The sequence below is a fragment of the Gymnogyps californianus genome, chromosome 3, assembly GCF_018139145.2.
Source record: "Gymnogyps californianus isolate 813 chromosome 3, ASM1813914v2, whole genome shotgun sequence".
In the NCBI taxonomy this organism is placed as follows: Eukaryota; Metazoa; Chordata; class Aves; order Accipitriformes; family Cathartidae; genus Gymnogyps; species Gymnogyps californianus.
The window spans coordinates 52722959-52737292 of record NC_059473.1 but is presented as its reverse complement, the minus strand read 5'-3'; the positions used below and the strand labels follow the sequence as shown (position 1 = coordinate 52737292).

At 39.9% G+C, this 14334-nt stretch overlaps 1 protein-coding gene across 1 annotated transcript in view; it reads left to right on the top strand.

The window, feature by feature from the left end:
• IGF2R (insulin like growth factor 2 receptor) overlaps window positions 1–13910 on the top strand; it is a 59690-nt gene extending 45780 nt beyond the window's left edge. The window contains exons 35-48 of the mRNA XM_050892964.1: window positions 19–231; window positions 1159–1308; window positions 2429–2590; window positions 3118–3325; window positions 3725–3871; window positions 4341–4575; window positions 5552–5688; window positions 6702–6816; window positions 7061–7207; window positions 8622–8806; window positions 9305–9491; window positions 10592–10756; window positions 11376–11445; window positions 11877–13910. Of these exons, the coding sequence (XP_050748921.1) occupies window positions 19–231; window positions 1159–1308; window positions 2429–2590; window positions 3118–3325; window positions 3725–3871; window positions 4341–4575; window positions 5552–5688; window positions 6702–6816; window positions 7061–7207; window positions 8622–8806; window positions 9305–9491; window positions 10592–10756; window positions 11376–11445; window positions 11877–12278 (2523 nt within the window). The 3' untranslated portion in view covers window positions 12279–13910. The remainder of the gene's footprint in view (window positions 1–18; window positions 232–1158; window positions 1309–2428; window positions 2591–3117; window positions 3326–3724; window positions 3872–4340; window positions 4576–5551; window positions 5689–6701; window positions 6817–7060; window positions 7208–8621; window positions 8807–9304; window positions 9492–10591; window positions 10757–11375; window positions 11446–11876) is intronic.
• Window positions 13911–14334: the final 424 nt, after the last annotated feature.

The window sequence follows — 14334 nt, the reverse complement described above, 5'->3', positions numbered from 1 at the left end:
AAACATACTTTCTTGTAGGTGAAGTGCTCAGTATTGAATGGCAGTTCTGTTATTGACCTGTCTCCTCTGATCCATCGCACTGGGTATTATGAGGCGTTTGTAGATGAAGATATAACAGATGTTTCTCCAGACTTCTACATCAATATTTGTGAGCCTCTCAATCCTATCAAAGATGTCAATTGCCCGCCTGGAGCGGCTGTTTGCATGGTTCCTGTTAATGAATCACCAATAGTAAGTACTATGCCTGGAATTACTGAAACATGCATTTCCCTGCTAGTTTAAAACAGTATCCTGCCTAGAGACCTGATTTGAACCAGAGGCTTGACAATGGGTTAAAGAAATGGAATACAAAATTAAAATCTACCCTGCAAAATTCCCTTTCATTGCTTTTCCCTACAAAGAAGTATTTTCCTGTCCTGAACCCCAGTGATTTTTTTGAGTGTCAGAGGATTCCATACCATGACAAATATGAAAAATTACTACAGAGAATTTTTTCATGTAGTGCTGTGTGCCAAATACAGAGACTGGGAAGCAGAATGCCTCTTAGTCTGCCATTCTGTGGCACAGAAATGGCGTGCTTGATCCCATGATAGCCGGTTGCAATATGAAGCAGGATATGTCCTAGTATGCTCCAAAATGCATTTAGTACTTACATCTAAGAACTTGACAGCTGCATGAATAGCAAGCCTGTGACAGAATATTGTTTAACTTATCTGTGTTATTACCTTGAGAGATGGAGGTTCTTACCTTTTCAGGTCTTGTTTGTGAGCTGTAGAAGATGCACATAAAAAGTTGAGATTGTTTTCCATGAACTTCCACACTGATCTAGGGACCTTACTCCATTCTTAATACTACACTATTTTTAAGTGATGTGATGGTATTTGGCACAATGATTTAAAAAAGCTACCTGTAAGATGCAGAACCTCCTTGGCTTTTGTCAAGCTTAATCAAAGAGTGTTTTGAGCTGCTCAACTTGTGTTTTGTTAGGATTGAAATATAGCAACTGTTCTATGAGTATAGAATGCAGTTTTCAAAAGTGCAATAGTTGTGCTCCCATGTAAACCAAACAGATGAATCTGAATTGATCTGGATCGCTGGGCTAATCTGAAATCTAGGTGTGTCCCATATGTCTCTTAATACATATTTTTGCTTGTGTAGGATATTGGTCGTGTTACTGAACCTCCCAAGTTAAATGAAGCAGTAAATGAAGTTTACATCACTTACAACAGCACTGCTCCTTGCCAGATAAACAACAAATTGAACTATACTTCTCTTATTGTATTTCACTGCAGCCAAGGAACTACTCTGGTAAGACATCTATTAAGCTTAAGTCGATACTGGAGTGCAATGGGAAGTGGGTAGTAACCAATGTTAGCTTTGTTTAAAACTAAATCAAGGATATTTTTCTAGCATGTAAGGATGGACTGGTTTCAACAAGGAATATACTTAGTTATTTGTATTCTTAACTACTTAAATACTTAGTACTTAAATACTTAGTATGTGTATTCTTAATCAGGTAAAATTTCATAGAGTGCATGAACTTTAGGCTTGAGAGTAGCAGGTTCTGATGGTTTCAAGGATCAGATTCCACTGAAGTAATGTAGCGATAACTTATTGCTGGCATTAAACTTAATGCTGTATTGCACCTTGTCTAGGTCCTAAAGCTTGTACTGCAAGCTAACACAAGAACCAGCGTAACTGTTTGTAAAGCTGTTACTGTGAAATGTTTCCCCTATGTTGTAATCCTTTCCATAATCATACACAGCTTTAAAAATTTGCATTTAGATACTTATGTTTTTATTTTGTGTTGACACCTGAACACTAAATTGAGGTTGCATGGTGGTGTGAATCTAACACTTCTGCAATTCTTTGAATGCTTTAACAAACTGTAGAGAAACACTTAGGTATGATGTTTGATGAACTAGAGCTTGTTGAAGATACTCAGTGGAACCATTTTCCATCAACATGGGGCATGAGCTGAAACTCTAGGCAGCTCTGAATATTACACAGGCCATACTCATATTTTTATTTAAAATATGTCAAAGGAAACAGCATTCTTTCTAAACCTTAACTCGGTGAACTTTCTTAATGTTCTCTACCATGGAGAGAGACAGCTCTCACACTTTTTGTTGTTGCTTGCAACTAAGCTGAACACCAAAATCTCAACCCTAATTAATAAGAAAGCTTGTGTACTTCAGTTACTGCTTCGATTGTTTTCTGGAGCTAGGTAGAATGTACTTCACTTGTAGCTTTTTTGGTACTGGTTATAATATGAAGGCATGGTGTTTGTCCTACAGTCAGTAAAGTGTAGCCTTGGTAATAACTGAGGTTAACTGTTGGGGGGGGAGGGGGGAGGCAGAATGCAGAAAGAACAACGAACTCTCCAAAAATTAAGCCTAATGTATCTTGCTGTGTTCTTCCGTAACAGGGCAAGCCAAAGATGATAAGGAAACTTGACTGCAATTTTGTGTTTGAGTGGGAAACTCCAGTTGTTTGTCCTGATAAAGTGAAAACTTTAGGCTGCTCTGTGACTGATGAACAGCTACACTATACTTTTAACCTGACCAGCCTTTCTCAAAGATCATTTGAGGTAATGCCTTCTGGTGCTGTGATTTTTTTTTTTATTATTTTTTTTTTAAATTGCCCATTGCTATCAACATTTTAAAACTGAAGCAGGGTTTTTTTTTAAGCATTCTGGCATGTGAGAGGAGACTGAAGCATGTGCTGCAGCTGTGGTCAGTGTTGATATTTGTTTAGCCTCTGACAGAGGGAATAGTATTAGAGGGCATAACATTAGGTTGTTAATGTTTTTGAGAGGGAAATTCATGGATATACTGATGGGGAAAGGAAGGAGAAATCTTTACCTGTGGCAGAATCCTGAACATGAAGACGAGTCTGCTGGACAGAGTATATCCTTGGTCCTGTGGGTGTACCTTATCTGCAGTTTTGACATATTAAGGAAGGCCAGACTTGCAGAATTAGTTATCTTATTTTCCTCCTGCATTATGCAAGTACTGCATGAGACTTGGTTTATAAAGCATTCGGGTGGTTCTTTGTAAGTATTGACTGTAGGCTCTGAGGCAGCCTTGTTTGTGATGTTTCTGGATGTCCACACAGGTGTTTTCTGGATCCAACAGTTACCATGTTGGTGTATGCAGTAAGGCAGCAGACTTGCCCCAGGGAAAATGCAAAGATGGGGCAGTGTGTCTGACATCTGAAAGTGGTGTGTCATCTTTTGGAAACATAAAGGAAATGAAAATGGACTATAGCCACCAGGATGAAACGGTCATCTTGCAGTATACAGGAGGTGATCGGTGCCCTCCAGGTGAGATTGAAGCAGACCCATTCTTTATGTGAAAACTTGTCAGCTTTTTTTTACCCTTAAAATGTGAGGTTTTGTTACGATAGGAGGAAAGCAACATGGATTTTGCATACGTTAATAGAAACATGTAGTTTCGTTAAATCACATGCACCGTACTAATCTGCAATATCAACATGTATCTCCTAGAAGAGAGAATGCAACTTTGCTGCAGGGATGATTGTAGCTAACTGTACACTACATCCTAGTTTTCTAATTGAGTTTAGATTCAATGTTTCAGTATTTCTGTTGTCTGCCTATGACTTTTCTTTAGTATTGAAGTACAGGCTTTGGATATGGTCCTGAATATGGATATGCCTGCTATTCTGCTGCATGTTATTAAGAGGATATACCTTTCCTTCTCAGTGACTGAAAAGGGAGAGCTGTGTGTGTTCCCCTTCAAGTACAAAGGGAAGACCTATGAGGAATGTATTACAGAAGAAAAGAATAGGCCATGGTGTGCTACAACTGAAAACTACCAGGGAGATGGAAAGTGGGGATTTTGTGGTAAAGGTAAGAACTTCCTATACTTCATATGCAAGGATCTGAGCTAACACAGGGAGTCAGCCATTATCAGGCTGGGCAAAAGACCTCTGGTGCAATACAGTGGAAGTAAAGGGATAGGAGTGGCAAGACACGGAATTTATGGGACAAACCTGACTTTACTCAAGTGAGTGAGCAAAATACTTTTGAAATAAAAAGTTCATGCCTTTAGATCATGAGCGTTCAAGTCATAAGTGATGACTCTGCTTTGATGGAGATCAGTCGTTTTGGAAGGAACACTGCTTTCTAAAAAGCATGAAAGCTAACCTAGGGAATAAAATTGCTAGGTAAAGCATTTGTGCCTCTTTGCTATCTGAAACAATACCTGATTAAAATTTTTGTTGATACCGCAAAATTGCTACACTAAAATCCATACATGCCTGAAAGCCTCTTGCAAAGTATTTTCTCCTTCCCCCGCCCCCAACCTTCCCCCTTATAGCAACTGCAAGAAGAGAATCTACCATTATCTTCACATGTGATGAAAATGCTGGTGTTGGGAGACCATACCTTCTGAGTGAGACACTTGGCTGTGCTGTGACATTTCAATGGAAGACTCAGGCTGTTTGTCCTCCCAAGAAGATGGAGTGCAAGTTTGTCCAAAAACACAGAACTTATGACTTGAGAATGCTCTCTTCCCTGACAGGATCATGGATCTTTTTCCACAATGGGAACTCGTGAGTAATGAGCAACTCCCAGGGAGCAGTTTGCTAATCAATACAGCTGAAGTTGTAATGTGGCATAGTACTTCTGTTTGGTCCCTGTTCAGAGTCTGTTTAAACTGCTGGCAGTGTCTTAAAACTGTTGATGCTTAACACTGCATCTAGACAAAAAACCAGAAAGGAACCAATTTTATCTGAAGAGGACGAATCCTCACCCCTTCCCTCTATTGGTAACCCTTTTTAAAGGATGAGTAAGTCTAAACTAAAAGCTTTTTAAAGGCTTTCTATTTAAACTGCTATCTTAACAAAGTAATTTTGTAGTTTAAATGCAATTTTTTTGATTCTTAATCGTGTTGAACAAAAATCTTAATGACTTAGTTGTCTTTTGACTCAAGTGTGTAACTTTAGACAAAAAGTTTAAGTAGGGCTTTTTCCCCCTATTCCTCTAAGTATGAACTTAGAGAAAAATATGAATGGCAGGAAATCATCAACCTCTCCAGCCTCCCCCCTCCAGTTAGCAAATAGAAAGGAACTGGCAAGGACGGGAGCATCTAATTCTAAACTTATGATAAACTCTGGGGTAACAAAACTGTTTCATTCACCGCCTTGCTACTGGTTCCTCTGTTCTAATAAAACTTAACTGTTATAGCTCCGAAGAGATGCTGAATTTAGGATAGTACTATAACCTTTATAGCTGAAAAAACTGTTGGGCATTTCTTGACTCGGTTCCAATTTCTAGTTTTGACCTAGGTCAAAACTAACTAGTGAACTAATCTGGTAAATGATCAGGTTTTTTTGCACAGTCATTTACTTGAAAATGATAGTTAGAAGTAATCTGCTAAACCTTAGTACATGCTTTATTCTGTCAGCTAATTATTTAATTTCTTTCAACCTGGCTAGCTTCCCATGAGGATTCTAAAGTTTATATCTCACTCTTTCGGTTTAGCCTAAAGTAATTTTAAAGGTGTTTTGTCTACTATGTTCTCTGTAGGTACTATGTGAATCTCTGTCAGAGGGTACATGAGGGACCCACAGGCTGCCCTGAAAGAGCCAGTATTTGCAGGAAAAGCAACAATGGAGACGTTCAGGTTCTTGGACTTGTTCATACACAGAAGCTGAACGTGACAGGTAGAGTTACTTTTGTTCCTGTAGAGAGCTAGAGATGGTTAAATCTTAAAACCTAGCTATAGTGGTTCTTAAATTTTGGTGAAGCCTTTATTTTGAAATATCTTTACCAGTGAATCTTCTGTTTAAAAACAAAAACAGTAAATGCTACCACTCAAACTTAAAAGTGGTGTTTAAGCCATGAGAAGACGTTGAAGCAAATAAACAGTGCTGTCATTAAAGCTGTAAGAAGTGAATTGTCCATCTGAATATCAAGAAACACTTTTGTACTGTGAGGGTGACCAAGCACTGGCACAGGCTGCCCAAAGCGGTTGTAGAGTCTCCTACCTTGGAGATACTCAAAAGCCATCTGGATATGGTCCTGGGCAGCTGGCTCCGGGTGGCCCTGCTTGAGCAAGGGGTTTGGACTAGGTGACCTCCAGAGGTCCCTTCCAACCTCAACCAGTCTGTGATTCTATAATTGTGGGAGGGGGAATTATTTTTGTTCATCCCATTTTGAAAGACTTGTTCTATGTCCACTAACTTCTTCAATTAAAGCAGCATGTGAAAGATGACTAACTGGCTTCACTCTTAAGAAAAGGAATAAAAAAAATCTCAACCTTACTCAAGTTTTCAGTTTAAAGAATATTTTTTTAAATTGCTGCTGAGTTTGTGAAACTGAGGGAAATTTTCCATCCAGCTACAAAAACAATGGGATGTATTGCATATGTTTAAAAAAAATGACGTCTTAAATGTAAACACTCATTATGGCCATACTGGTGACCTGAACACACGGTACGACGTAAATACAAAGGTGTTTGAGGAGTGATTTTTTTTTTCTTTTTTTTTTTTTTTTTTTCCTTGTGATCATCAGTGTGAAGTCCTCAATTACTGAAGTGCTATCATTGATATATGGTCTATGCAGGGGAAAAAAAATCCTGGAAGTTAATCTAAAGGAATGAAGTCTGGAGAATGAGCAAAGGGAATTTCTGACAGCTGCTTACAAAAACCTTTGGTTCACCATTTTTCTCTTCTAGGTGATACAGTGTATATTAGTTATTCCAGTGGGCAGGAATGTAGGAAAAACAAGAAAGTAACAACAATTATAGAACTGAAGTGTGCAAAAACAGTTGGCATGCCCATGCTGCAGAGGTGAGTAACAAATTAGCATACCACTGATCTTCATGGTTTGTTCCTTTGTACCACTCTAGTAAACTGTAAGTCTCAGGACAGTGATTGTCCGTTCTGTTGGACAATCCCTAAACTAATCCTTGGCATGATGCTTAGGCAGGACATTCCCACACATGGGTTAGTATCTGTGTGTCTTCCCTTTCTCAAGATACTAAGCACGTGTTACTGTTCCCTGGAATCATGAGTTGTGTCTGTTATTTGGTAGGATTGATGAAGAAAACTGTGCTTACTACATCACTTGGGAGACACGTGCAGCTTGTGCTGTGAAGCAGCAGGAGGTGGAAGTGGTGAATGGAACAGTTATTAATCCTGCAACTGGGAAAAACTTCTCTTTAGGGGATGTTTATTACAAGTAAGTAAAAAAACCCAAACAAAACCCCGAAACAACAAAACCCCAACACCTTAGTCCTGTAGAACTGTACTGCAAGAAAAGAGAGCTTGGTGTGAATATTCTATGTTGCCTTAACAGTTCTTAGCTGTCAAGTGGAAATAGCACTGAATTCACCTTGTACCAATGACTGACTTAAAGGCCTGATTAATCATGCAGCTCACAGCTGGGCTTATAGCTTTGAGCATGTCCAGGTGTACTGAAGACTAGTCTAAAGCCTGCACATACTCACCTTGATGTTAGATCTCTTTATTGTGGGTGGTTGCTCTCTTCCATAGTGTGTAGACATTAGTTCAGTGCCAGAGAACTTGATTTTTTTCACCTAGAGTACTCCTTGGCTTTTTACATAGCACCTTTTTTCCTGCTCAGATGATCCGTATGGAAGTAGGAATCCATGCTTCAGAAGCCTTAGAAGTGAGGAAGAACAGCTCTGGAGGAATCAGAATGGTCAAGCATGACTGAACTCAGGAGAGGCAGGGCAAGACCAGCAGTTATGCTGACTGTACTACATATTGCACGTAACTCTGGTCCAGAATCTCTTATAAACTACTATATTTAACGTCAACGCTAGTGTTATGGAAGGAAATCTGCCATACTAGTGTTATGGGAAGAATAAACTCTGCTTGCAGGGCAAAAACCATTAGTGTGCAGGATTGGAGTAACTGAGCAGAAGTGTTGTGAATAAACCTGCTGTGCAAATGTGGTGATAGCATTACACGCACAGAGAAAAACCAAAAATCAAACAGGCCTGGATGAAGGAGAAGAGGAAGTCCAGACAAAAATAAAACTTGGTATAATATGAGATTAAAGGCAAGTCATATTTGAGCAAGCTCAGCCTTCAGGCAGGTGGCTAGAACAAATAGCTATGAATCTCAGAGCATTCTCACTCTGACCAGTAGCGTGAAAGGATACAATTGTAAATAGTACTTAGGTAACACTTAGGTAGAACTAGTTACCCTTCTGGAGAAGGTAGCTAAGCTATGCTATTTATCATAGCTACAGAGCACACAATGTGGTTCTTATGGTCAGTAGGCTAGCTTCTGTATGAGCTGCTGAATCATGGTTTTGTCTCCGGTTTATCTTAATCCTTTGGAGGTATTTACATGTTCATACACCCATTGAGGGCAATATAACTAGAAAAGTTTGCTTTTTGTTCTCTCTTAGAAAGATCATATTTATGCTAAATATAATCCTCGTTTGTAATGTTCAGGGAGGAAGCCTCAGTCCTGCATCTTTTCTAGTTGCTGAATCAGTCACTCCAACTTGCTCTGCAATCAACCAGCGGTAGCAGCTACCACTGTTGCCGGTCTTATGTCTTGGGAATAACCTAAATCTGTGAGTTTAGACTTAAGGATAGACCTGCCCTCTGTTTCCTCAGGTTGTATGCAGCTTCTGGTGACATACGGACAAATGGTGATAAATATGTATATGAAATTCAACTTTCTGGTATAAGAAACTCAAGTTTCCCAGAATGCTCTGGTGCAAACATCTGCCAGGTTAAAACTAATGAACGTCGCTTTCGGAGAATTGGTTCTGCCAGAAAAGCTAAATATTATGTTGATGGTAAGTACTTGCTCACTAGCCAGAATTGCTTGATGCTCTGTGTGAATTGCTTCGTTGGAGAATGGTTCTTGTTTCACAACATCTGTGCTAACTCATTTCTGTAAAGGTATCCAGAGTCTTTCTAGCAGAATTTAGGTTGTTTTTTTCTTATTGTGTAAGCTCAGTTGCAAATGTGGCCTTAGTAGGGTTTAAGCTTAACACTTGTTGAAAGACTTTGGTAGAAACAATACAAGATACAAGACTTGGTCTCCTGTTTTCCTTTGTGCTTGTGCTGCATAAGCAATGATCTCCTTTATCTAGCTACTTTTTCTTGTGAAGAGCTTAGCCCACTGTTCCATAGCAACTGATGATATCAGCTACATAAAAGTATAAGCTCACCTGCAGATACTGCAAAGTGTAAGCTGTTACTGTAGAACAAATACATAACTTTCCAGGGTCTACTGTTAATAGAGTGTTCTCAAGGAAGTAGTAAACTATAAGGTTTTCTTCTTGTTGTAGATGATGACTTGGATGTCATATTTTCATCAGACTCCAGATGCGGTAAAGATAAATCAAAGTTTGTGTCTTCAACCATTTTCTTCCACTGCAGTCCACAAGTAAAGGAAGGCATCCCTGAATTCCTTCATGAGACAGCAGATTGCCAGTATTTATTTACCTGGTACACATCTGCTGTGTGTCCATTAATGTGAGTAGTTAACCATTTTCTGAAAGCAGCTCTTGTCAGCACTTCTCAGCTAAAGGCTTTTTTGTATTTATTCATCACAGTGATTGTGGAAAAAATGAAAAGCTAAAAAAGCAGTAGACTCATGGGTAGATAGAACTGGTGTTCATGTATGTAATGTTTGGCATATGACCACTAAAGAAAAGCTTACCAAGTTGATCTGGACCTAAAGCTGCTTGTTTGCATGGGAAATGGAGAGGCATGGTGGAATTGATGTTGTTGTTCTCACTAAGTAAAACCTACTGTAACTAACAGAACATGCTGTTTCATGTTACTGAGAGGAGTAACCAGTATTTGGGTAAGGTTTTTTGTCCTCCTTGCCTTACTGTTTGGAAAACTTTAAAGCCATGGCGAACACTGGCCTTCCTCTCTATCTGCCTACTTTAGGCAGGAGTGAAAATCATTACAGGTCTTAGAGGAATAATGAGGTATTTCTGCAATTAATTATGATCAGCTTCTCTACAGATCCAAAAAGCAGTAATGAGGTGACGGTGTTAAAAGCAGGGTAACTGTATCTAGGTGCTTACTGGCATTCTTGACATGTAGGCAGCCTCACTGTGAAGAATGGAGCGACTACTTCTAGGACTGTTCACTTTCTGGCTGCTAGCTTGAAAACACAGGGAAACTGTTTATTCTGGTTTAAACAGGCAATTAGTTATTGAGGTCTGTGTAGTGCCATAGTCAGCTGGAAGGTAAATAATTGCTGTAGCTTTTGCAGCTTGCTCAGGTGCAGGTTTGGTTTTAAAACAGCAGCTTTGTGTGGATAGCTGCTGCTCTGTAAGCTCTAGAGTGCCTAATCATGCGCTTCAGTCTTGACTGTAATCAGTTTTATACACTGTTGGAAAGCATACCAGGATGTAGGCACAGTACATACATTTTTATTTTTTCAGTGATTTTTACTTCGAATGAAATCCCCTGAATTAAATTCTTTATAGCTGTTAGGTAGGACTGACAGGATGGTGTCGCGTGTTTAACTTCTTTGAATCTGCCGTTTCTAATCCAGTTTGATGCAACTGGTCTCAATAGATCTTACTTGTCCTTTTCTTCCCAATTTATGTTGTTAGATCAACCAATGATCCAGGAAGCAATGAGCGCCAGACTGATCAGGAGGCCCAAGTACATAAAGGCCTTTCAAGAAGAAGTCAGGCTGTTGGTGCTGTGCTGAGTGTCCTCCTGGTTGTTCTCACTGCATGCCTAATAATCTTGCTGTTCTACAAAAAAGAGAGGAGGTAAGAAATGATTGGGGGGCTTTAGAAGTTTTTGGTAGGACTTGGTTTCCTCTGTGAAAGGGAAGTAGTGAACTTGAGAGATTTAAGTTCTGTTTTTCAGTTGGCAGCATCAACTGTCAAACCACTATTTTTTTCCTAATTCCCCATTACTGTCTGAAGGTCCATGTAAAGAGGGCTGGAATACACAATTATATTGGGCTAGTCTCTATTGTGGACAACTGCTAATTAAGGAGGATAAAACAATCTGACAATATTGTTAGTATTTGATATCCCTCTCCTTTTATGGTGTCAAGCTGGAACCATAGAACAGCAGCAAGGAACAAGTGCAAGTCCTGCTGATTCTCTGCTTTCCAGACAAGTTTGGGTTTTTTGCCCTTAGACATAAAGGCCAGAGGTGTTTCAGAACAGTCACTCTGAAGCTGTGATAAGGGGGAAGATGTACATCATCATGGACTGAATTTTGTTAATTAGAGTGGTTCAGAGTCAAGTCGCACTACGCGATAGCTTGCGGCTTGCTTGGAGAAATGCTGTATGTTGATGCTAAAAATCCAGTGAAGAAAAGTGAGGGCTAATAAGGGGGATACAGTCGCCCTAATGCAGTATTCTTCCCCTTCTTTAGGGAGATTGTAATAAACAAGATAACAAACTGCTGCAGAAGAACGTCCGGTGTTTCCTACAAGTACACAAAGGTAATACAGTGGCAAAATCAAAGGTTTTGTTTCTTGTCAAGTTCTCTTAATATGAAGCTTTTCTTAATAAATAAATACACCCCCTTAATTCCTAGTTCCTTCAGTGCATGGAAAACATACCATGTGGCTTCAGGAAAGCCATGCAGCTGAGATCTACGTTTATATTGTGAAATGGGAAAGGAAGATCGAGTTGAGGAAATGCAGTCCCTAAATAGCCAAATAACACGTAAATGTACAGGAAGAGAAAAGTCTGTTTCGGACGTAGTGAAAAGCGATAGTAACAGCATGCTATTGCAGTATTACTATCTTATGACTAAGTTAAACCCAAGGCCATGTGTGGTGTGGGGTCTGACAATTGGGGAGATCAGTGTGTGGCATCGTCTAGAGTGGTATACGCAGTCTCCTCTTGCATTTTTTTTTTTTTCTTGCAGATAAACAGTGAAGAAGAAGCTAATGAGAATGAAACAGAGTGGCTTATGGAGGAAATCGCAGCACCAAATCAAAGAACAGCAAAAGGAGGGCAGGAGAATGGTCACGTTACTACCAAGTCTGTTACATCTGAAGCCTTTACCTCTCTCCGTGTGGATGACCTGGACAGTGAGGATGAAGTGTTAACCATTCCAGATGTAAAGATTCAGACAGGAAGAGGACTAGACAAGAGCAAGCGCCCACAAAAGAAGCCACACAGTCTTGGAAGTGATGACAAAGCTTGTTTGCTGAATGGGGGAAAGGAAAGGAAAGCAAAAGCCAAGCCAGGCCAGCAGCAGGCACAGAACTCTACAAATACAATATCGTTTCATGATGATAGTGATGAGGACTTGTTGAATGTTTAATAACCCCTCTTGTGCCTAATCAAAAATATAGAGAGATTATGTATAACGGGACAACATTTTCAACCAAATATGAGGACTTCAGCCTGAAAGATTTTTCTGAATTTTGCCTTTAACAAGAAACCATTGAAAAGGGAAGAAGAGAAAGATTTCTTGGTTGTTTACAATGATCTGTTCAGTAATGACTGGATTTCTAACATCCAGTTGGCTGAGTTATGTTGACTCTCTCTAGCCAGGACACTTTTTTCTTTTAAGCCTCAGCATAGATGTTAAATGCTTGCTTAAAAAAGAGAAACCTTTGAAAGGAAAGGATTAAGGCTTCATGAAGCCCCTGGCTCCTGAGACTCAAGTTATCCGACTACTAGCATTTTAACTCCTTGTATTTATTGATCCTCACTACTCAGGTTTGCTTAATAGCAACATGTTCTTCCTGCCGGCAGGGTATTATTCTATGGGTTCACCCTTCGTAAGACAAGGAAAAATATAACTTTTGTGTGTTGGGATGATTTGATGTAAATTTTGGAACTGGTCTAATTTATCCTGTAAATTTGAATATCCATTCTAATATAAACAGATCATTGGTTCAAAGGTATTGACTGAAAGGTACAACTCTGTATAGCTTTAGCCTGAAATGGTTGCTGTTCTTTGCATGATATTTTTTTTGGTACTGGTCGTATGACTGACTTCATCAGTATTTGCCTAAGCAGCTGACAAGCACCCAAAGATTTTTTTTTTTTTCCTAGATTATGGCTGGACTATGCCGACTGCACAGAGAACCACAGTTTTCAAGGACATAGAGGCAGAATTCCTGTAATACAATCTGCACTGCCCAGTTTGTCATCACCAAGAAAAGCCCAACAACTAGAGGAGCCCTAGTCAGCACAATGTCTCTCTCTGGTATTAATTACAAGAAAAAAAATCTGGGCCAATGTTTTCTGATAGCCTAAGTTCTAGCTCTTATGCTGCGGTCCTGGCCACGGTCATTGATTTGAAGTGTTGCTGGCAATGAATGCAAGTCAAATTTCCTCTAGCAGTCTTGCTCTTCTCCAAGTGTTTCCTAAATTAAATTATGGGCAATGATAGGGTTTCAAAGCATCATACAAGTATATGCGTTGGTCACAATTTTTTTGAAACTTTTCATTGTTCCTTTTGGCTGGCTTACTCAGTTTCAACAATGGTTTCTTTTTATAAAAACTCCATTTTGAATCAAAATAGTGTAAAGTATTCAGCAATTTCAATAAAAGATATGAAGTGGGTATTCCAAATCCCACATCTCAAGTCTGGAATCTTTTTTACACTAGTCTGTAATGCTGCTCATCAGCCTGGTGATACCCTTTTTTGCTTTGATTGCTAATATCTTAATCGCATCACTCAAAACGATAACTGATGTTTGATGACAAAGATCAGAATATATAGGTAAGCCCCAGTGGTGTATTATTTCTTTTATCAGACTCCGGTTTTCTTCCTCTTACATTGTTACCCATGAAGCTGTAAATCAATTCAGCTAAAGCTGCATCTTGTCATACTTAAAAGCAGCATTTTTCGTATTTAGCATTAGGCTAATTTGGGGGAATGAGAGGCTTGACAGTGTATCTTTAATACTGTGTATTGGATTTGTGTGGCAAGGTTTTGGTAGCGGGGGGGGCTACAGGGTGGCTTCTGTGAGAAGCTGCTAGAAGCTTCCCCCATGTCCAATAAAGTCAATGTCAGCCAGCTCCAAGATGGCCCTGCCACTGGCCAAGGCCAAGCCCATCAGTGATGGTGGTAGTGCCCCTGGGATAGCATGTTTAAGAAAGGGAAAAGAAGTTACGGGAGTAGCAATTGCGGCCGGAGAGAAGAGTGAGAAGATGTGAGAGAAACAACTCTGCAGACACCAAGGTCAGTGAAGAAGGAGGGGGAGGAGGCACTCCAGGCACCAGAGCAGAGATTCCCGTGCAGCCTGTGGTGAAGACCATGGTGAGGCAGGCTGTCCCCCTGCAGCCCATGGAGGTCCACGGTGGAGCAGATATCCACCTGCAGCCCATGGAGGACCCCACACTGGAGCAGGTGGATGCGCCTG